We start from the raw sequence: 24,573 nt of genomic DNA on the forward strand, positions 1-24,573 counted from the left end.
AGCCATCTTCACTCAGCTTTTCGTTTTAATATTTGGAAACTGGATTATCAGTTTACATTGAAGTCTATATGGCTTAACTGATTTTTCGTGAGTCAGATAACCACATTATATGACTAAATGGCAGTTAAATGTAAATGTTTCTAAGCCCTTTTTTGAGGAAGGGGAGAGTTTTTCCCTTACGCTAGAGATTGTGAACAAAATAGAATTAATAAATCTAATACTTAACTTTAATAGATTTGTAATTATAATTCCAATAACTTTCTTATACTTGTTACTAACTTCAATTTGTTATTCAAATTGAACATTAATAATGAATGTAATAAATACTATGATTTTAAAGAATGAGTCCTTGTTTTATCACTTAGTATACTCATGATTTTGAGATTTTTGGAGCCGCATATGTTTTTCTGTGAACCACACTTATGATTATACTAGTGACCCGGTGCATGGATTTGTGCACATTGAAAGGAAATTAATTAGAAGGTGGCTGGCAGGGCGGGACTGGGCAAGATGGGCTGGACATGCCCTGGAACCAACCTCTCGCAGTCCCGCCCCAGCTGGCTGCACCTGGGGTGGCGCCATGGCTCGAAGGGCGTCTGTGAAGTGAGCAGGGTCCCTCCAGCAGGTGGGGTCCCTCGGCCTGGCCTACAGGGATTGGGCCGAAACCAGCTCTCCAACATCCCCCGAGGGGTCCCAGAGTGAGAGGGCACTCTGCAAAGTTGCTGTCGTACAGGGTGTGGAATGCAAACGCAAGTGTGCAGTAAACCAGATTCAGGGCCAACAGTGCCCCAGCAACAACATAACACACGGCCGAAGGTGGAATCGTGTGGCCCTGCGAGGAATCAGGCTCCCTCCTCTCTGGTTTTGGGGTGCGTCACCTGAGAACCACCACTGCCAAGTCCCTTCAGCTCAGCAGCTCCTATGTTGAGTGTCTGCCCCCTGGTGGTCAGTGCATGTCATACCTACCGGTCAGATGGACACTTAGCATATTAGCCTTTTATATATATATAGAAGATTTGATAAAGCTGTTGCAAATTAATCATTTTTTGTTATGCTTCTTCTTTTATAAAAAGTGTTTGTTTAAATTGCCATATGTAAACATAAGTTTATTTTGAGGATTAACTCATGAGAATAATTACCTCCTATTTAAATCTTTTAAATCACATCTCTTACAGGAAGGCAGGCCAGCCTCAGAATATTTTCTTTTTCTCTTCAAGAATTTAAAATTAGCCGAAACCGGTTTGGCTCAGTGGATAGAGCGTCAGCCTGTGGACTCAAAGGTCCCGGGTTCGATTCCGGTCAAGGGCATGTACCTTGGTTGCGGGCACATCCCCAGTAGGGGGTGTGCAAGAGGCAGCTGATCGATGTTTCTCTCTCATCGATGTTTCTAACTCTCTATCCCTCTCTCTTCCTCTCTGTAAAAAATCAATAAAATATATTTTAAAAAAAAGAATTTAAAATTAACTGTGTATGTTACAACATAGAAAAATTTGTAAATTCATGAAGATGAGGACTGTATCTTACACATTTTTGTATTCCCCACAGCCTCACACATTGCAGGTTAATCCATGCTTATGCAATATTTGAAGAACATAAAATTATATAGAAAAAAAACCCAAATTATTTGCTTTGAAAGTGATTATGTAAGGATCACCTCTAAATTAGCAATATTCTTAAAATCAGGATAGATACTTTTCTGTCCCTCTGCATGCACCTAGAGGCACATACACCTTTGTGCATTGTATCTGCTTGTTTTTAATACATGTGAAAGGAGGCTCAGACCTGCTGAATGCTAGAAACCATAAAATAATTTCCAGACACTATTTCCTGTTTTCTAGTTCTTTCATTCTTTTAAAATACAAAGTTACCTTACATACCATTTCCCTCTTTAACTGAAAGTTGTTCATTTCAATATTTATGAAGGCCCTAGGGTGTCAGCTGTGTTAGCTGGGCAATGTTATTAAAATACGTAGTATGCAGTCTTTGCTCTTAAGAATGTCACAGCATGGTGGGATCACAAGCATGTAAACCTGTGCCATTCAGTGTCAGAGGTGTTACGTGGTTAGGATAAGGGCGTCTTAGACAAACAAAGGTGGGAGTGGTCACTTCTTCCTAGGGGGTCCGAGAAGCTTTCACAGGGACAGTGGCACTGGATCAGAGTTGAAGTGAATGGGGGCGTTCCAGACAGGCCAGAGTAAGAGAACTTTCAGGGCAGAGGGCGGAGAATGGGAAGGGGCCTGTGATGAGGTTGGAGAGCATTATGTAGGGGCCTTCTGTGGTACATACAGACGTTTGGACTTTATGCTGTAGGCAGTAGGGAACTGATGAATACATAATACAATCCGCTTTTTGTTGTAGAGAATTATTCTAATAACCACGTAGAGAACGAAGTAGGTTATTTATGTTTTCTTAAAACAGTGCTTATGGAACACAAATAGACCAAATGTTAAATTTTCTTCCTCATTGCCTTAAATAGAATTTTACAAAAATCACAGTGCACTCGCTTCTGTAATTTGAATCTCCCAAATGATTTGTTCTTTGGATAAGTTATATTTTACAGCATTTCAATACTTTGTGTTTGGGTTTAAGAATTATAGACTCTCACCGAAACCGGTTTGGCTCAGTGGATAGAGTGTCGGCCTGCGGACTGAAGGGTCCCGGGTTCGATTCCGGTCAAGGGCATGTACATTGGTTGCGGGCACATCCCCGGTAGGGGGTGTGCAGGAGGCAGCTGGTCGATGTTTCTCTCTCATCGATGTTTCTAGCTCTCTGTCCCTCTCCCTTCCTCTCTGCAAGAAATCAATAAAATATATTAAAAAAAAAAAAGAATTATAGACTCTCCACGCAGTGTAACATTAGATGCGAGAGCAGTGCAGCCGTGAAACTCACAGCAATCTTCCCAGTACCCGTTCTCCCGCAGTCTTTTGCATCTCGTTCCCCAAGCCAAAGGCCGAGAGCTTCCTTGGTTCTTTCCTCTCCTGTCCTTCATGCCTGTCAGTAACTTCAGTAGATTCTGCCTCCAAAATAACATCTCAAATTGCTCTACTCCTGTCCATGTCAGTGTTGCTAGAACTTATTTGGGATCGCTGCCTTGGACCACGGCAGCAGCCTCCCACCTGGCCCCCACTGCCTTTCGCACCCTTTCCCCATTCTCACCCTCCTGCTGCGAGCATTTTGCTTGCTTTTTGCACTTAGAATAAAAAGCCAGCAGCTCCTGGCTCTTGTCTCCCTTAGCTTCATCTCTTGACACTCTCCTCCTGCTCCAGCTATTATTTGCCCTCACAGTGGCCTTTGAACACATTCTCTTCTTCCAAGAAGCTCTTATTATTCTGGCCTGGCAGATACTCTCTGAAGTTAATAGCATAATGATATCACCATAATAACACTTTCTGCCATTTATTGGATGTTTTCTGTAACCCAGACAGGGTAAGTGGTCTCCAGGCATCATCTTGTAATTAAATTAGGTGCAACAAGCTTGTGAGGCTGGTATTATTATTCCCATATTTTAGGAGAGGAAACGGGCACAGAGAGCTGGGGTAACTTGCCCAGGTCATAGCTAGTGAGTGGCAGAGCCAGTCTGGAAGTTTGTCTGTCAGCGTCCAAACCAAGCTCTTTGGTACCAGAGTTTCAAAAATATTTTGTTGCCGTTAAATGTTAGGGATCTCTCAGGAATTCCTAGAGGACAGTCTTAGAGCAGGCTATAGAGAAAATCTTAAATCGAAGGTAAACATTAATATAATTTAGCTACCTTATTGGTGACAACAAACTTTTCTCAATATTTTATGTCTTGTTGATAATAAAAGACACTGTAGTGTATAGGTTGGGAGTAAACTGCTCACTCAATAGGTATGGATTTAATCTTGGTACCTGCTGTATGAACTGGCACTTGAGATATATCAGTGTGCAATCCAGTGGGGTGAATTTAATTCTGTTTCTATAAGCTGTTTTTGTCTTGGAGGCTCATGATATCCTTACTGCTTTTCTGTGAATTCGGTGTAAATGTGATCCATCTTGGACCCCATCCAAGGGGATCTATTAGAGTTAGTCCTATGACCTGTCTCCTGAGGATAATCTCATAACAAGGCTGTAAGTTTATTTTGCTGTAAGTGTAGTTTCCTGCTTTCTTTCTTCCTTTTTTTTTTTTACTTCCAATTGAAATGAAACATTAAATTTAATTTTATTATGTATAATAAACTCAAGGACCTTCTAATAGGAGTAGCACAATAAATATGTAAATCACATGATACATTAGAAGATAGTACTTTGTGTGGGGGAGTAAGAGCAAGATGGGGAGATACAGAGAGCATGTTGCTGGGTTAAACCGGCGGTCGGTGAGGTGGGTCTCGCTGAGGAGGTGAGGGAGGTGGGCAGATGGATATCTGAGGGGAGAGCAGTCCAGGCAGAGGGAGCAGGTAGTATCCAGACCTAAGGGAGGAGAATGCATGCCACCTAAAAGCAAAGCACCCTGTGGGTGGAGGGGACTGAGTGTAGGGGAGATACTAGATGAGGGTGGAGGGGTTCCAGGCATTTTGTTGGTGATGATGAAATGAACTTGGATACATAAAGCACTTAGCACAGGGTCTGGCCCGGGGTTACAGAGCCCCTGCCTACCTCTTCCAGCCACATCTGCTGCTTCCCCTTGTAAGCTCTTCCTTGCATTTATAACTGAAAGCTTTTTGAAGATCTCCCAAATATCCACGGTGTTTTAAACCTTTCTAATTTTGCACACACCTGAAACACCCTTCTTCATCCCTTGTCATTCTGATAAACTCCCCAGAGAGGACTTTGGATCCCTCTGAACAGAGCCGATGCTTCCTTCTCTGGACTGCCATGCACGTGCTTTGAACGTGTGTTTGTAACAGTAACGTGTCACTAGCTGGATGCTATTTAATGACCACTTGCTGTGTGCCGTGCAATTAGTCCTTTACGTGTTCTTAATTTATTCCTCACAACAACCCCAGAAGTTATCCCATTTTGTAGATGGATGAAGACATAAGGAAGTTTAGTAGTTTGTTTAAGATCATCCAGCTACTAAGTGGTGGCACCAGGAGTTGAATACAAGATTTTTTGGCTCCAGAGCCCCTGCTTTTTTTTTTTTTTTTTCTTTTTAAAAATTTATTTTTAAACTAGAGACCTGGTGCACGAACTTTGTGCACTGGGCGGGGGGAGGTCCCTCAGCCCAGCCTGCCCCCTTTCACAGACTGGGAGCCCTCAGGGGATGTCCTACTGATGGCTTAGGCCCGCTCCCTGGGGGAGCGTGCCTGAGCCGCAGTCTGGCCTCCCTCTGCAGGAGGTGACCGAGCTGATCAGGGGAAGGCGCCACCCCCATCACCCCGTTGCTGCTGCCACTGCCACAGCCACCAAGGTGTTTTCATCAACACAGACTCCAGTCCCTTCACCATGAAAAAATGACAACTTTCTTTAGGCATTTTCAAGATGTCTCTTTCATAGGATATGACATTTCTTTCTTTTTTTTTTTTATCCTCACCTGAGGATATGTTTCCATTGATTTTTACAGAGCTTGGAAGAGAGAGGGAAAGATGGAGAGAAACATCAATGTATGAGGGACACTTCGATTGGTTGCCTCCTGCATGAGCCCTGACCTGGGCCCTGGCCAGGGAGGAGCCCACAACCTAGGTACATGCCCTTGATCAGAATCGAACCCAGACCCTGCGGTCAGCAGGCCGAGGCTCTATCCACTGAGCCAAACTGGCTAGGGCAGGATATGACATTTCTTAGCCCCTCCAGCAGCGGACCTTAGTTTTCCCTCCAGGAGTGTGGTGGAAAAATCCTAGATCACCTTCTTGGATTCTTATTACCCAAGTTACCAAGAACACTGCGAGTGGCGGTGTACAGGGAGCTTAGCCAATGAGCGGTCAGAAAAGGTGTAAGAAAAGAGAAGGTGTTTCCTCTGCAGCTCACGCGCAGAGGACCCCCTGCGTTGTGTCCACTGGGCTGAGGGCTTGCCCCGAGCCACGCGGCGGCCGCCGGGGGCACCCAGCAGCCCCGCGTTGTGTGCACTGGGCTGGGGGCATATCCCGAGCCGCGCGGCAGTGGCTCGGAGCACGCTACCAGCCCGGCAGCCCCGCGTTGTGTCCGCAGCCCTCCCTCCCTCCGCGGCCAGGGTGCAGGATACTATGGACGCCACCACCTTTGTCACAGAGTGATGGTTAATTTGCATATTAACCTTTTATTAGATTAGATTATAGTTGACATACAATATTACCTTAGTTTCAGGTGTACAACATAGTGACTAGAGATTTATATAACTTATAAAGTGATCACCCTAATAGGTCTAGTATTCATCTGATACCATATGTAGTTATTATAATACTAGAGGCCTAGTGCACAAAATTCATGCATGGGTAGGGTCCCTAGCGGCTGCCGGCTGCCGGCCAGGGCCTTCTTCATTCCTCACTGGCCCCTGTTGGTCAGCACACATCATAGCAAGCGATCCATCTCCCGATCGGTCAAACTCCCTAGGGGACACTTTGCACATTAGGCTTTTATATATATAGATTATTGACTGTGTTCATGATCACTGCCAGATGGAAGGGGTGAAAAAGGTGAAAGAAGTACAAATTTTCAGTTTTAAAAATAGTCAGGGATGCAAAGCCCATGCCTTTTAAAATCATTACATTATTCCATTTCTCTACCCTTTTCACCATTTATTAAATACTGACTACATGCAAGTCATCGTGTGCATCCCACTGTGTTGTGAGGATTAGTTTGTGTGCTTGTGCCTTTCAGACTGTTTGTGCCTACTTGGAGGTCAGGGAACGGGGCCAGTTACCGTTGCTCTTTGGGACTTTGCCCATGTGCTCCCTTGGTCGAACAAAAAGGAGAAGAAAATATTCTCCTCCGAAATTTGTGGGACATGGAAAGCAATATTTAAAATATTAATGACAGTGTGTCATTAATTGTGAGTTTTATTTGGTTTTGGATTTCATTTTAATCATGTCATTGTGCTTTTCCTTCTCCCCAGACCAGTATTAAAGAGGGACAACTGTTGAAGCAAACCAGTTCTTTCCAAAGGTGGAAAAAGCGATACTTCAAGCTTCGAGGCCGTACACTTTATTATGCAAAGGACTCAAAGGTAATTTGAGAGAATACTAGTTGCAAGCACCTGAGATTGTGGATGGATTTAAAATTTTGGTTCTCTAAACTGTTTTTGTCTTGGGGCTCACTATAGCCTTTCTGCTCTTATATGAATTCAGTATAAATGTGACCTATCTTGGACCAAATCCCAAGGGAGCCCATTTGAGTCAGTTTCATGGCGTGTACCATAAGGAGAATGGAATAGGAAGGTTTTAGTGTAGTTTCCTTTCCTCCCTACCTTCCTGCTTCCTCTCTCCCTCCTTCATTTCTTCCTTCCATTTTCTTCCTCCAGTCTTTTTTCCTTCCAATTAAATAAAATATTAAATGTAACCTTATTAGGTAGAATAAACTCAGGATTTTGTATTTTCTCCCCTTTCTTGCTATTTTTTTTACATTATAAATATTTTCCTGACCGTGAGTGAGAGCATTGCTACACTTGTGACAAATCAGAGTACCTATCCCAGTTCCAACATATTCCAGTGCAGTGCTGTGGACACATGTGATCGTGAGAGGCGGCTAAATGACATAATAGACATGAGTGCTTACATAGTGCCTGGCACACAAAATAATCACTCATTATGCTGGAGGTTAGGAATAAAAATCGTGGCCAGGCTGGTGTAGCTCTGGTTGAGCATCAACCTATGAACCAGGAAGACGCAGTTTGATTCCTGGTCAGGGCATTTGCCGGGGTTGTGGGCTCGGTCCCCAGCGGTGTGCAGGAGGCAGCTGGTCAGTGATTTTCTCTCATCATTGATGTTTCTACCTCTCCCTTCCTTTCTGAAATCAATAAAAAATATATTTAAAAATCTTTAAAAATAAAAATCATAGTGAAATAAAAGTAAGACTTTAAATAATCCTATCTAATAAAGAGGGGAATATGCTTATTGACCGTCATGCCCTCACAAAGATGGCGGCACCCACAGCCAATAAGGAGGGAATATGCCCTCAAAGATGGCGGCGCCCAGTCCCCTTAGCCCCGCTGGGGTGGTAGGCGCATGGCACGGCCGGGCCTGCCCCGCGCGCCTGCCTCCAGAGTCCCCCAGTCTCCTCAGCCCCGCAGCCACCCAGGGCCAGCCCAAGGCACAGGCAAGCCTCGGATGTCTGCTGCCCAGCCACCCAGGGCTACCCGAGGTGCAAGTAACCAGGGTTGGCTGAGGCTTGCACTGCTGGCAGTGGTGTGATGGTGTCGCCTTCCCCTGATTGCTGGGTCACCTCCCACCCCTGAGGGCTCCCAGACTGTGAGAGGGGGCAGGCCGGGCTGAGGGACACCCCCTCCAGTTCATGAATTTTCATGCACCGGGCCTCTAGATTTTATATAACAGTTGAATAAAGTAAGAGTGATGTAGTTTTGAACAAAAAAAAATTGTAATGATTGTTTCCATTTAGATCTGATATTTTAGGATTCTTTAAAAAATAAACATTAAGATTTCTTATTACTTTGCCAATTCAGTTATTATTTCCATATTAAAGAACTTAAGTTCCTGATGTAATTAGTAGTATTACATACCAGGAAGTAAAAACAAATCAACAAACAAAACCTAAATCTTAGTTTATGCAGCTGTAGAAATAATAACCACATAAAACAGTCTTGTTTTAAAAGTTGTTATGTGTAGGCTTGTTTCTGGTCTGGCTCCATCCTGACTTCACCTATGTCTCTCAGCGGCACTGACCAGCCAGTCTCAGCCTTGCTCTTGGTCTCCCATCTCCAGTGACCTTCCCTCTGTCTCCACTTGACAAAATTCCCTGTTATCTTTAAGATCCCCCTCAAATAGCCTTTATTTCATTTGTCACAAGAGAAAGAGTTTTAGTGTTCTTTGTTGGAGAAGTCATCTGTGATCTTCCAGAGCATTTCGCAGTATCTCATCTCTTCCATTCTAATAGTCTATCTTACATTAAAATTAGTTGTGTCTATTTTATCGCCTGTGCTAGGTTATAAATTCTTTTCAGTCAGGGAACAAGTGTTGTAGTCATATTGGTTGGATTGAAGCATAACCCCCTGGAGATCTTGGGGGGGGGGTGGAAGCCATCAGAGAAGGGACCCCCTCCCCCCCCCCCTTTTCTGCACTTGCAGAGAAGCATTGTCGTACTGCCTTGCTGGAAGAACAATGAGGAGTGTGAACAATGACCAAATGACTAAGTGGGAAGAGTACATTTATTTATTAGAATTTCTGAATTTCTAAATTGTATATATTTTTAAAAATGCTCACCTGAAGATATGTTTTTATTGATTTTAGAAGGGGTTGGGGGGGAATAACATCGGTGTGAGAGAAAAACATTGATTGGTTGCCTCCCATATGCTCCCTGACTGGAGATCACATCCCCAACCTTTTTTGATGTACTGGATGACACTCTAGCCAATTGAGACATCCGTCCAGGGCTAAATTGTACATTTTTAAAGATTTCGTTTCTATGGCGTTTTTACCATTGACACTTTTTTTCTTAAAACCACTTTTAAGAGTATAAAAGAAACATCATCTTATGTTTGCAGAGCACATTCTCATCTCATTTGAACACATTTATAAATGAGGAATGTAAGATTCAGAAAGTTCAGTAACTCACCATGATCTGAGGCAAGACTAGTTTTTTCTTTCTCCCTTAGCAAATTTAGGAACAACGTTGCCTCTGCCTTCCTGGCAAAGTTCTTACAAGGTTTAAAGATAGTGCCGTGTGTGTGTGTGTGTGTGTGTGTGTGTGTGTGGCATTTAGTAGATTCCCCATGAATTATGCTTCCAGAGAGCACAGAGCATTTTGCATCAAAACAGTGTCCTGAAGTTCTTTGAAGTCGTTTTCAGTTTGGGATTTATGTGTTAGTTGTACTTTGTGACTTTACTCACAAAGTATTACTGACTTAAATTTTTCTTTATTTTCTATTCCTAATTTCTGACATAGCCTCATGGTCATGACCTGATAGTAAAAGACTTACTGAGGAGCATTGAGTTCGGTTTTCATTTAATATGTTTGTGTTCTTTTTCATTAACAGTCTCTGATATTTGATGAAGTTGACCTCTCAGATGCCAGTGTAGCTGAAGCAAGCACAAAAAATGCTAACAACAGTTTCACGGTATGATTATATTTTGCTAACTCCCTACTCCGAAATTATAAATGACCTTTCCTAACATATAAAGAATGCCCTTTTCAATTACCAACTGTATGTCAACCTATGCTGTTGGAGCTCTTTGCTAACACAATAAGCTTGATTAAGTACATTGAATACTCTAACACCCAACACCATTCATGCTTGTAATGTTAGTGATTTAAATTTTCCACCTTCTTTAAATTTAATGCTTCAACTAATGTAATCGTTCTTAAATATTCAAAAATTTTGGTTTTCACCTTCAATCTCAAAAATAATATGTTCCCCTTTTCTTCTGCTTTTACTCTAGTTCAGGCCTTCATTTCTTCTCACTTAGGTAATTCATTTGGTAGCTATTTAAGAGGTGTCCTCTGTCCATTTAATTCTTTTCCTTTCTAATCACAAATCCCATTGTTTAAAACACTTCACTGGCTTGCCATCGCCTGCCAAGCTGCATCTCCAGCTCCATTTTAAAGTCTTATAAAATCGTGCCTCAGTATCTTGTGTTGGTGGTAATATTTGACTTCATACACCCTGCCCGTCCAGCATTTTTGTCTGTGCCTATGCTTTTCTTATTCCCTCTGACTTACAGGATTCCTCCTCCATCTGTACCTGTTGAAATTCTATCAGTTCTTCAAATCCTATCTCAGATATCCCATTCTTATTCTACTTTTTTGATTCAAAGAAAGGAATTGAGTACCCTGCATTGAGTACTATGTGCAGGCTCTTGTGCTAATAAGCACAAGAGCTTCAGAGATGGACGGATGGATAAATAAATAAATACATACATATCATTTCCCTTTAAGATACAGTATAGTTCAGTGAAGTTCATCTGGGGTTCCTTTTAGTTCCTCTAAGATGCATTGCTCTCGTTATGTAGTCATCCTCACTCACACTCCCAATCCCCGCTCTAGGGAGCCACCACTGCCGACAGCAGTGTGTGTCCATCCCCCAGGCAGGCCAGGGCAGGGAGGACAGACAGGTAAGTAAGTACCAAGCAGGGCCATGATGGAGGTAAGCATTGGTAGGGCTGGGGGTGGGGAAGGAAGCACATGAGTTCAGATTTCGTCTTATTGATTTATGGGTATGTGGGATAACGCATGGTGTAAATAGGCCTTCCCCCTCCTCCTCCCCCCTCCCTAGGGAGAGTTTAGTTTGAGAAGAGGAAAGCCAAGAATAGAATCCTGGGAAAAATGTTAAAATTTAAGGTTTGACCAATAAAGACTGAGAGAGAGCATTCTGAAGTCTAGAAGGAGCATCAGGAGGCAGTGATGTTATAAAAAGCCAGTGGAAGAGCGTTTCAAGACGGAAGTTGCTAAACATCAAATACGGTTGAGAGGTCAAGTCAAAGAAGAAATGAAAATTGCTTGTTGAATTTGTTAGCTCGGAGGTCACTTGGTCACATTGATGTGAATAGTTTTGTGGAATCTGGCATGCATCAGGCTGCCCCGAGAATGCAGCGTGGAAAGGCAGAGGGAGCCAGGGTAGGTTACATTTCCTAAAAACTGGGCTCTTAAAGGAGAGCAAGGAGAGCTAGAAGAATGGTCAGGCTCAAAGAGAGAGTTTTGGTTTTGTTGTTCTTTTGCTTTGTTTTTAAAATGGGTTTTGAGCGTATCTGAATGAAGAGAGGAAAGAGTTGTTAGAATCAAAAGTTGAAGCTTCAGGAGAGAGAGTGAATAACTGATGGAGATGATTGCTGAGTAAGCGGAGAGCAAAGGAACCCTCACAGGGTAAGAGGTTAGCATCAGACAGGAGACAGAAAGTTTTATGGAAATAGGTATGGGCAGGAAGTTCATATATTTCGATCCCAATATGACTATTTTCTTAGTGAAATTGAAGACAAGGTAGCCTGCCATGAGTAAGAGTTTAGTAGAGTTTGGAGTAGCTTCTATAGAAATGAGAATTGAAACGGAATAGGTTCCTGTGGAAGATATCCTAGGTAGTAAGTGGTGTCATAGTGTCTACCAAAGATTGGAGATCAAGTTTAGTAATGTTCTTAATTCTTAGGCCTATGGCATTTTCTTTAAGATGGGGCTAGAGACCAGCTAAATTGATCCAGGGTTGATGGTTTTAGGGAATGTTGAACAGAAAGAGAAAGGGATTGTTGGATATTTGGGGGATTAATAACTCATCCATCTGCCCCTTCTGAGTTCTCAGATTTTGAGAATGAAACACAAATGTTAAGGGAACACAAATGGCCGAACAGGTTCCAGAGATTCTGATAAATTACAGAAATTCTGATAAATTGTTTGGAGACCTACGGCCAACATGTTGTTTATTCTTCTTTCCTCCCAAGTGATTGTGGGGTAGGGTGATCAGCCAGTCAGATTAACCACTTGCCTCCTGTGGGGCGTCTCCCGTCTATGAAGACTCATGGGGGAGGGGGAGGTAAAGGTTTCCTCCCAATAGGGAGGTAGAGTTTAGTCTGAAAGAAGGTTCCAGCATTTAAGATGTGAAGGATGGAATAACTTCAGGTGTAGGGTATTGGAGTAGATAAAGGTTAAGGGAACTGAGAAGCTTGGGTTTGGGAGAGGTTATTCAAATCTGAGTTCTTTCTTGGACCTCCAGCTGCATTGCAGTCTCTCCTATTGTACCTTTCTGGTAGAGCTTATTATATGCTGCCTTATGTTGAGTTAAATACTTACTATTTTTATTATAACCTCCTTGAGGCCAGGGACTGTGTCAGATATTTTTACCACATATCACTATCCATAAGTATTTGTTGATTTAATTAATAAAATGAACGTTTATTTTAGACATGAGAAGACTTTTCATTAAAATATTTTCAAGAAATTTCTTCACTTAATCAAATATTATTTCTGAAGTTTGTTTGGATTAGAAATGTGGAGACTAAAATGTTAGGTAGATTGCTTAGATTTTACAGCAAATCAATTTGGAAGAACTTTCCAGGGCATAAAAAGAAACAAGAGATATGATTTCCATAAGTAATTGACAGTCCTCCCTATCTTTGAATACTTAAATATTCCACCTTACTCTGGATTACAGTGACTGCTATTGAGGCTGCTATTTTGGCTGGTTCACGTCAGAGGTTAATGGTGGAGTTTGGTGGTGTGATGGCTGGGGAATCTAGGGATGGCCAAGTTCTGCTTCCCTGCAGCCACTTCTCCTCTCCTTGAAGTCCCTAAGGATGATATATTTACAAGGGAAAATCTGTAATTAGTAAATGGAACGTGGAAAAGCTGTGCTTTCCCTGAAAACCTAGTGCCAAACTCTCTAGTAAAGTGGGTTCTAGAGTGAGTGTTGTAGGGAGCCGGACAGAAATGAGTTAACCGAGGAAGTCACTCAGCATCATTTCTGCTGCATTCAATAGGCTATGAGCGAGTCGCCAAGGCTGGCTGAGCTTCAGGGAGGGGACATTACACACATGAGAGTCATGTCAAAGGATTTGCCGACATGGTGAAAACCTACCTACACAATCATTACTTTTCCTTTCTTGCACAGTCCAGTGCTCCCATCCTTGGAGTCCATAACTTTGTTTTTTGTTTTGGTTGTCTAAATCACCCCAGATATTATATTAGTTTTCTGTTGCTCTGTGTCAATTACCATAAACTTTATGGCTAAACACACTACCGGTTTATTATCTCATCGTTTTGTGTGCTTTTTTTAAATCCTCACTGAGGATATGTTTTTATTGATTTTTTTTTTTTTTTAAGAAAGGAGGGGGGGGTGTGAGGGGGAGAGAAGCATTGATGTAAGAGCAAAACATCAATCGGTTACCTCTCCAGCTGGGGATTGAACCTGCAACCTAGGTATGTGCCCTGACTAGGAATCGAACCTTTTAGTGTAGAGGACAATGCTCCAACTAACTGAGCCACCCAACCAGGGCTATGTCACAGTTTTTGTGGGTCACAGCATAGTTGGGTTTCTCTGTTCCAAGTCTCACAATGTTGAAATATATACTAGAGGCCCGGTGCACGGATTCATGCACTGGTGGGGAGCATGGCCTGCGGGATCGGCCTGCTGTGGGAGCGCCACTCATCCTGGTCAGCTGAGCGGCTGTGGACCCGCCCTCTGAGCAGCTGCTCCTGTTGTGGGAGTGCCACTCATCCTGGTCAGTGAGCGGCGCTCCCACTGTGGGAGCATCACAGACCACCGGGGGGCAGCTCCTGTGTTGAGCGTCTTCCCCTGGTGGTCAGTGTGCATCATAGCGACTGGTCGACTGGTTGTTCTGGTCATTCTGCCATTCGGTCGCTGGGCTTTTAATATATATATAGACACACACACACACACACACATACAGACACACACACACACACACACACACACACACACGTATATTTACATTAAATAGGGCTAATTTTGACCAAGGTTTGAGTTTGTGATTTTGTAAGTGTTTTCTGCAATAGGCAACAACCATGACAACAACATTGAAAACATTTTCTGTGATAGTAGGAGACAGTGATGTGATAGGGAATGGAAAAGGACAATCCTGGGCAGTCTTATTGACATTTTTTAAACTTTTAAGTTAATGATCATCATTAATTTATTTGTAATTTAATTTCTGCCATGGCATTTTCTATGATGTGAAATATATACTACATTCTTAATTTTTTTGTTCATTTTCTGTTTTATTTTATTGATATTTGCATGGTTTTCAATTTTATTTTCACTTAACATTTTTACCTTTAACACACCTCTGTGCTGTACGTGAATGTGTTCTTGTATTAGACTGCAGAACAGAATTGATTTCTCTTTGGCCACACTGGTGCCCTCCTGATGTTCCATCCTGGGTTCCTTCCTGTCATGCAGTGTTCTGTTGACAATATGTTATAAGCTCCTAGAAGTTTGGGAATTTTCAAGGAGAATGCGGCTGAACTTTATCTTGAGAAAATATTTCATCCGTCTACCTTTCAGAGGTGTAGTGAACATTTATTTACACTTTAACTCATATTAATAAGTGTTATTGGGAAAAGCAACCATTCTGTGATAAATAAGTTACAATCATTCCTTCTTAGGTAAGAGTTACTTGCTAAAGAAGAAGTTCTTAATTACTTGAAAGTCACCACAATCACATGCTGTATGTTCAGCTTCTAAGGCATGCTGTTCAAATGGCTCGACTGTTTTCTTTAAATTTTAATGAAGCTTAGGCTAAGCCTTAAACAAATAAGTCTTTATTTCAAAGAAATTATACTAACATTGTTAAAACTTCTTAGGGAAGTTTGTAAAGAAAGTAGCATTTTTTTTTAATTAGAAATACAAAGGTAATTTATTTGTGTGTTTTTTAAAATCTTACATGTTTATACATTACCTCTATTTTGAATTTATCAATAATTTTTTTCTTTATTGATTAAGGTATTACATATGTGTCCTTATCATCCCATTGCCCTCCCCCCATTCTTGACCTCACCCCCCTGGTGTCTGTGTCTATTGGTTATGCTTATATGCATGCATACAAGTCCTTTGGTTGATCTCTCCCCCTAACCCCCACTCTCCCCTACCTTCCCTCTGAGTTTTGAGCATCTGATCGATGCTTCTCTGTCTCTGGATCTGTTTTTGTTCATCAGTTTATGTTATTCATTATATTCCACAAATGAGTGAGATCATGTGATATTTATCTTTCTCTGACTGACTTATTTCGCTTAGCATAATGCTCTCCAGGTCCATCCATGCTGTTGCAAATAGTAGGCGTTCCTTCCTTTTTACAGCAGCGTATTATCCCATTGTGTAGATGTACCACAGTTTTTTAAGCCACTCATCTGCTGATGGGCACTTAGGCTGTTTCCAAATCTTAGCTATGATAAGTTGTGCTACTATGAACATAAGGGTGCATATATCCTTTCTGATTGGTGTTTCTAGTTTCTTGGGATATATTCCTAGAAGTGGGATCAATGGGTCAGATGGGAGTTCCATTTTTAGTTTTTTGAGGAAACTCTATACTGTTCTCCACAGTGCCTGCACCAGTCTGCATTCCCACCAGCAGTGCACGAGGATTCCTATTTCTCCGCATCCTCGCCAGCATTTGTTGTTTGTTGATTTGTTGATGATAACCAATCTGACAGGTGTGAGATGGTACCGCATTGTCATTTTGACTTGCATCTCTAGGATGATTAGTGACTGAACAAGTTTTCATATATCTCTTGGCCTTCCTTATGTCCCATGCCATGTCTTTTTAATATTTGAGGGAATATCATGTAAAAGGGCAGTAGACAGGTTTTGTTCGACTGCAGTGTGTAGGACATAGACTGTGTTTGAATTCACAGAGGGTCAATTTCAGCTCTAGGCAAAAGAGAACTCTTAACTTGAGCCATGTGATAGAACAGGTCCCTTGTGAGGTAATGGCTCGCCCAGTGTTAGAACTCTCTAGTCATCTCATTCCCTGTGAACGGACATGGGCCTTCAGGAAGAAAGTTCTCACAGCAAATTCAGGTTGTGAATGCTGAAATGAATTTCTGCAGGTTGGATGGCTAATAGCTGTGCACAGTGCATAGCTAGTCCAGAATTTGGGGCTCTCAGCTCTTGGGGTTTTATTGGGAGTGGGCAAGGAGGAGTGGATTTAGAGATTTCTGGCCACTGTGGTGGACCCTGTAAACACACTGTCTCAATATAGCATACAGCAAAGCCAAGTGACCGTCCTTTCAGTATGCTTCTGGGGAGGTCTTTGCGTGGTGTGCCTATGTGGGAGGGCGTGATGGGGCATGGCGGAGAGCAGAATTTCCTTGCAGGCACAGAAATTGTCTTCTTCACCACTTAATCCCCCAGGCTAACACAGGGCCTGGCACTGAGGGGAAAGACAATAACTAGTTGTTGAATAAATGAAGGAATAATGTGTCTTGTTGAATGAATAAATGAATGAATGCTATTTTGTCAACTCTAGCTTTTCTTTGAGAGAAAAATTTCATTTCAAGTGTTAGCTTAGAGATCAGTTTTCTACCTCTCCTCCTATGATATCGGGTTGTAATATATCTGTAAATACTTGTCTTCTCATTGCAATCTTTATATCATGACCCAGACTGTTTTTATATCAAAAGTAAGTCTCATAAATATGATTCTTGCCAATTGTAATCATTTCAGTGATCCACATAACTATTAGATGCCTAATAGTGGAAAAACTAATATTTTTTACATCTAGGTTGGTTAAAATATTTTATAGCACTTTAAAATGACACCACATTAATGCAATTTGAGTGGCTTTTTTGCCTTTTAAAATTGACATATATGGTTTAGATGGCTTTATACTAAGAAAGCTAATAATTTATGTTGTTTGAAATTTGTATTCTTTTTTCTATAACATAGACATCCATTTTAGAAATGAAATATCTTATTGTTTCGATGAATGTATTATATTTATCTTTATGTACATTTAGTGACATATCATCTTTTCCAACAGTAAAACCCAGAGAAATACCTCTTGAATCTATTATGAAATTTCTCAGACCAAAATCCTAGTAGGTAAAAACCAAAGGACTTGTATGCTTGCATATAAGCACAACCAATGGACACAGACACCAGGGGTGTGAGCGCATGAACGGGAGGTAGGGTAGGGGGGCAATTGGGGGATAAGGACACATATGTAATTCCTTAATCAATAAAAAAAGAAAGAAAACCATTGGCCCTTTTTTAGCTAGCCTTGGTGTGGACATAAGGTACAGGTGGAAGAACTGTGCTTTCGTCTCTACCGTCACCAGTCACCTTCCATAAATCTTTCAAATGGACGTTCTGAGGTAGCCAAGAACCAGTGAGCATGTCCCTAAGTATTCAGGCAACCCTGGAGCTCCGGGAGCCTGGGCTTGTTTACATAATCAGACCTGGGAGTCCCAGCACACAGGCCAGTTTCATCAGAAGGTCTGTCATGGTGTGAATAGACACTATCACTAGTTTGGGAGGAGGGTTTATCATCTAGAGAACTGTGTCCCTGGAGGTCCAGGCAAGGTACCATGTTAGGTTGCTGTGCTTGGCATCAGCACGCTCCCCTTGCCTGTCCTGGTCTTGCTGAAGATCTATGGCTCAGGGAGAATGTAGTTCTGGTCAGTAGCCTTCAACCTCTGCCTCTCGTATTTTTTGTTTCCTGCAAGCTATTGCTCAGCAGCCCACTCGCTGCCTCATCCTCCCGCTGGGACTGCCCTTAGATATTCATTCATTCATTCATTCATTCATTCAGCAAATATTTACTGAGAGCTTGCTATATGTAGCAGTCATTGTGCTAGATTCTAGATATGCAGTGGCAAATAAAACAAACTGGCCGCTGAGTTTTAAAAAATTTTAAAGCCTTTGTGGATAGGTCCCTGTCTTTGAAATATGTGGCCCTGGAATAGGATTATTGGGATACAGAAAAATAAGGAATTGCCTCCCAATGGGGATTGGAAACTGTCTCATTGCAGGTTATAGGAAAGAGAGGGGATTACATACCCTCCTAGAGCTTAAGACCCAAATAATTCATCATTCCACAAAGTCCTCTGAGACGGCTTCATCCAACCTGCCCCCTAGGCCAGTGTTTCTGAGGCTAAAATATGATGACTGTGTAGAATTGTCCCTGACTTTAGATGCCAGTAGTTTTTGAAACTGATTCCCTAGGAGGACTTTAGCCTTAGCCGCTTGTGGATGGCCATCCAGATGTACAGTCTGGCCCGTCTTAACCTTGTGTCATGGAGGAGTGACCTTCACAGTGTCCCTCTGCACTGTAGCTCCCAAAGAATGGCCACAGGCTGCACAGCCTCTGTTCTTGGGGCTAATTATAAATCTGAATTTCACTCATGTGCTCCGTGTATTACTAGGCCTTTCTTAGCTCCAACTAGAGGGCCTTGAGCTGAGGCAGTCACTGTCACCATGATCCCAGAGACGGCAGTTGTACCTATATGAACTTGAACTTCTAGATCTCATCTTCTCTCCTGAGAAATTTTGCATGAACACTTGCAGGGATTGCTCAAAGTTTGAACTAGCAGCCCCAGGACCACTAAAGACTCAGCTATTTAGAGGCTTCCAAGCTGTGTGGGCTGCCACGGAAGGCCCATTCCCTCGTCGTCAGCCTAACTGCTCCACAGTGCCCTTTTTGAAGAAGGGCTATCGGATTTACTCGGATTTCACTGTGGTCTTTACATGGCTGAAGTGCTTAGTTGAAGGTTCTGCAGTCCCACACATTTTTAGATGAGCTCCGACTTCTGATACCCATTTGTGGTACAGAATGAAGCCTCAAAGCCTGTAAAAGATGATATTCTGTCTCATTGGAGGTACCTAGAATAGGGGTCTATATGGGAAAATAAACTACTGGCATTAAATATTAAAAAAAACAAAAACCACACCATAAAGATCTGTGAATCCGCCAAAGAGGGCCTCTTAGGCTATGGCCATCTGATTGGAGCACCAGAACGCTGGAGCGTATAAGTGTCTTGGGAGTTCTGCACTGGCAAGTTCTGTACTTGGTGGAGTCTTGTTTTCTAAGAAGTCTGATGTTCCAAGTTTTTCAGAAAGCCAGACTCTTTGGTGCCCCTTTAAGTAGTTTGGAGTAGAGGAGAACCATGTTGCGCACACTGTCTAGAAAGTCTCAGAGATATTTGCAGTCCTGTGCTTCATGAATAATGCAAGTTGCTGGCATCTTGAGCCACCCTGATAAAGTCCAAGTGATGTGCACTCAAAAATGGGCACCTTGCCCATCTCACCTGGTGCTACTGATGACTCCAGGATCAGGCCTACCATCCAGTATGAAATGCTGTGAAATGCTGAGCACATCATTACATCTCTCAGATTTGGGCTTCGTGGACAATCTAAAACATTAACCTCTTATTTTAAAAAAATCAAAATGATTGTTTGCCTTGAAAATGTTAATAAAATATGAAAACAGTACGAAGGAAAACCTATTTATTCTACAATAAATTTTAAGTTGTTTGTACTATAAATGAGAAGAAGAAATGATTATTTTTTAAAACCTTTTTGGTCTGTCCTACCACCCACAATAAATTTATATCTCACTTCATTATCTCATTAAGACCATGAAGTAATTATTCTTCCTTCTCTTCAACAGATGAAGAAGTAAGGTTTAGAGAACATAATTTTGTAAATGTACGTAGTTAACACGTAGCATAATTAACATTTAAAGCCTGTGCTATTTCCATGAGAATGCATAGCATTTTGGAATTTTCAGGCCCCTGTGATTATTAGTACAGCAGTAGCCAACATTTTTAGTATGATGTTGTTCAATCTGGCCATTCCTCACGAATCCTCGTTACCTCCCAAGTCAGAAGCAAGTTTATGTAGAACAGTGTACCAGCTTGCAATGATTAGAGCCCGTGCTTGCCACAGCGTCGGTTCTTGTGGTGGGCATGAGGCTGATCTCTCATGGAAAAGATGGGGTACAGCGCTGATCACCTTCTCCATTTGACAAGTCTCAGGTGAGAAAGTGGTTTAAAAGGAGATTTTCAGTTCAGTGGTTTCTGCCTTAAACATTTCTATGGTCTCTGGACCCAGTTTAAACTTTACCAAGACCAAATCTTAGTACATAAAGGTGAAGGTAGGTTTGTGGTTATGGCAGACATACTGCAATCTAATCAGCAACAGACAAGTGATATCAGAGGCAAGATTGTTTTACGGATAACGGAGGTTGAGTGCTATCCAGTTGAAGGTATTTTCTTTTTTTTGTTTTGTTTTGTTTTGTTTTGTTCATTGTCACGGGACTTGCTGAGCAGATCTAAAGGCTTTGGACAGCCCTGGCACTCACGTTGTGCCAGCTGACCAGGTTTATGAAGGGCTGGGTAGCTCTCTTAGGATACTTTCAGAGGCCTTTTGTAAGCTGCACCCATTGGTAATGGAACACAAGGCCTTTAAACCTTGGAGAAAAACAGATTAGTAGTAAGAAGCTGCTAATCAGAGCTGACCTCTCAGAGTGAAAGATGTGGCTGTGTGGCCTTGGCATCAGAACTTCCTTAGACCCCTTCCAACGAGGTTCAGTGATGTCTTCCGTGGGTTTAGACACCAGGCGTGGCCTAGTGACACGGTCTGTCTGGATCAGCTGGTGGGATTTCTTGTCTCTGCAAATGGGTTGCTTTCACACACTTCATTAGTGCTTTGTTATAATTTAGCGCAACACTATCTGGTATGAACATCAGACAGTGGAAAGCTGCTGGGTGGTAACCAGAAGTCTCGTGGTCACATAGGCCTGCCGCTAATCTTCGAGCGGGAAGAGGGACAGTATTTTATGTGTTGTGTATGTGTTTGGCCTCTGAGATCTAATTTCTGCACAAACCTTCACCCTTTTCATTTTCAGAATTAACATCAATAAAGGATACTAACAATAATTAATTTTACATACTAGTATTGCTCAACAATATTACTACAGCTGCCCTAATTGTTAGGCTCATAATGTGAGAAAAGCTGTCAGGATAGAGCAGCCAAACCCTGTCCCTTTGAGCACCTTCGTAAGAATTAAGCGGGTGTGTGTGTGTGTGTGTGTGTGTGTGTGTGTGTATGAGGAAAGTGTTCATGGGAATATGTTTTAGATTGCATTTCTTTTCAGGATATGTAGGAGTATGCCCACCAGCAAGGACTGATTTAACCATCCTCAAAATGATTGTTGAGAAACTTCTAAAAAATTTTAACCTGAGGTTTAACAGAATATGGTCAAGATACACAATTTACAGGATAGACTTGTAAAGAAAGTTCTTTCACATCGTTAGATTCATCAACGACTTCACTGCCCACATCATCCAGAATTTGCAGAGCTAGTAAAATGTACTGTTTATATGTGCGAAGATACATGTATAAGGATCTTTATTGCACATTGTAATAACAAAAGATTGGAAACAACCCAAATATAGAAGGTAGGCACTGGTTGAAATGAATTATTAAATATGGCACCTGATGGAATGTTACACAATCGTGAAAAAGGATAAGTCAGCTCCGTATATAGCAACATGCAGTGAACTCCAAATTTTATTCAGTGGGAAAAGCCAGCTGTGGAGTGGTGTGCATGTGTTTGTTTAAATCTAAAAATAACACATTTCTTACATACACAGAGAGAGACAGATATCTGGGGAAATACACAGATGCTGACAAATAATCCTGGGGTGGAGGGGAGGGTATGGGCTAGAAAGGGTCAATGGGGAAGAAAGGGACATATGTAATATTCCAACAGTAAATATTTTTAATAAAAAGAAGCTAACAAATACTTATTTGCCTCAGGAAGGGAACTCAGTAGCTAAGGGCAGGCTTAGGAGGGTGACGTACTTTTCATTCTAAATACATTTTGGATTTTGTATCACAAATATGTATTACCTATTCAGAAAATATTGAAATGCTTTGTAGGAGCTCTGATAGCTTCCTATCAGATGCATTTGACAAGCGCGGTAGATTTCCCCAACTTAGACACTGCTGCAGTGTCTAAGGCAGTGGTCGGCAAACTCATTAGTCAACAGAGCCAAATATCAACAGTACAACGATTGAAATTTCTTTTCAGAGCCAAATTTTTTTAAGTTAAACTTCTTCTAACGCCACTTCTTCAAAATAGACTCACCCAGGCCGTGGTATTTTGTGGAAGAGCCACACTCAAGGGGCCAAAGAGCCACATGTGGCTCGTGAGCCGCAGTTTGCCGACCACGGGTCTAAGGAACCATGACAAGGTGGAGGGGGGTGGGGTAGATGGGAGAGATTGTAGGGAAGAGAGAGAGCTGTGGCCAAAGGGAAGGGAGAGGGAGAGGAGGAACTAACAGAGTTGTTGAAATTGGGAGGATTGGTATAAATGATGCCTTTAATTAAGGGAAGAAAATGAGAAAAAAAAGGTAGGTTTGTGGGGAGTGCAATAAAGACATTGTGAATTGGACACTATGAATTTGAAATGATGGTAAGACGTCCTGGTGATGTCTGCAGGCGATTGAGAGAGATGCTTTAAAAACTATTAAATGGCCTAAAGTACTTTTTTATTATCATTTTCATGGCTCTTTAAAAGTTTCAGCATATTCAAATATCTTCTTTGTTCCCTAAGTATGATTATGGTGTAATGGAAAAATTAGGTTTCAGAAATGTTTTGGTTTTGTGGTGATTGGTACAAACAAGATAATTATTTTGTTTTGAAATTACATACAAAGCAATTTACTGTTAGAAAACAATAGAGCTTGTGCCAGGGGAATGAGGCTAATGCATTGTTCCCATCTCTGGTACAGTCTGAAACTACTAAGTGAATAGTAAATTTTTAAATGTGTCCATTAACTAATACGGCTAATTTACAGTGGAAGTGTATGTGGCAGCCTGCATAGTTAATTTCTGAAATCACTGTGATCCTTGTTATTACAATTAATACTAAAAAACCTGTTTCCCATGTACAATGTAATGCTTCAAATACAATGCTATATGTGATTACATATCTTGTCAATATGTTGTTATCTAAAGGTGCCTGGTTTGCAGAGTTGTCTAAATTAGTAAACTTAATCATCATTATTGTTATTACTATTATTAATTTAAAATATATATATTTTTATTGATTTCAGAGAGGAAGGGAGAGGGAGAGAGAGATAGAAGCATCAATGATGAGAGAGAATCGTTGATCAGCTGACTCCAGCACACCCCCTATTGGGGATTGAGCCAGCAACCCGGGCGTGTGCCCTTGACCAGGAATCCAACCTGGGACCTTTCAATCCGCAGGTCGACATGTTATCCACTGAGCCAAACCAGCTAGGGCCTATTATTAATTTTACAGCACCTTTGTATTCCCTTCCTCGTTTATCTTTAAAGAATGTGCAAGTATGTACAGGATTGAGACCGTAGCTGTGCAGTAGCCCTGATGACTTTCAAGGGGAGAAAACGCAGCACATGCAGCGTTTTCCGCCTGTTCATCTAGGATGATGTCCGTTTGCAAACATTATGTGAACAATATTGTTATGCAGCTCATTTGTGCAGCCTGCCTTTCAGTTTTGAATTCTTTTATTTATCTTTGGTAGTTGTGAAATATGCTTGCTTTATATTGTCAGTCTAAATGTTAACTGGTCATAGAGTGCTGATCAGTTATTTTTAGATTTTTTTTTTACCGATTTTCATGAAACATGTCTATTTTTAGTACTAAGATATAGTCACAGCTATTATTCTATAGCTAATTAAAGTTATAGCTTAATTGTTTTAAAATTTTTTACAGAAAATATTATTTTCTTGTTGCCTGAAAGATATTTTTCCATCCCTTCACTTTCAGTCTCTGTGTGTCCCTTGTTCTGAGGTGGGTCTCTTGTAGACAGCATATGTATGGGTCATGCTTTCTTATCCATTCAGCCACTCAATGTCTTTTGATTGGAACATTTAACCCATTTACATTTAGGGTTATTATTAATAGGTACTTGTTTGTAGCCATTTTTATTCTTTCTGCCTGTGTTCCTACTTGCCTTTCTATTTCTTCTTTTTACAACGATCCCTTTAGCATTTCTTGCATTGCTGGCTTGGTATTGATCAAGTCCCTTAGCCTTTTTTTGTCT

General features: G+C 41.5%; 1 protein-coding gene across 5 annotated transcripts in view; it reads left to right on the plus strand.

Annotated features, from left to right (window-relative positions):
- DGKH (diacylglycerol kinase eta) overlaps positions 1–24,573 on the plus strand; it is a 213,284-nt gene that overhangs the window by 89,836 nt on the left and 98,875 nt on the right. For all 5 annotated transcript variants that reach the window (XM_079778514.1, XM_079778512.1, XM_079778516.1 and 2 more), the window contains exons 3-4: positions 6,986–7,096; positions 10,079–10,159. In XM_079778514.1, coding sequence (XP_079634640.1) covers positions 6,986–7,096; positions 10,079–10,159 — 192 coding nt within the window. The remainder of the gene's footprint in view (positions 1–6,985; positions 7,097–10,078; positions 10,160–24,573) is intronic.

This window comes from Cnephaeus nilssonii (genome assembly GCF_951640355.1).
Source record: "Cnephaeus nilssonii genome assembly, chromosome: 8".
Taxonomy (NCBI): Eukaryota; Metazoa; Chordata; class Mammalia; order Chiroptera; family Vespertilionidae; genus Cnephaeus; species Cnephaeus nilssonii.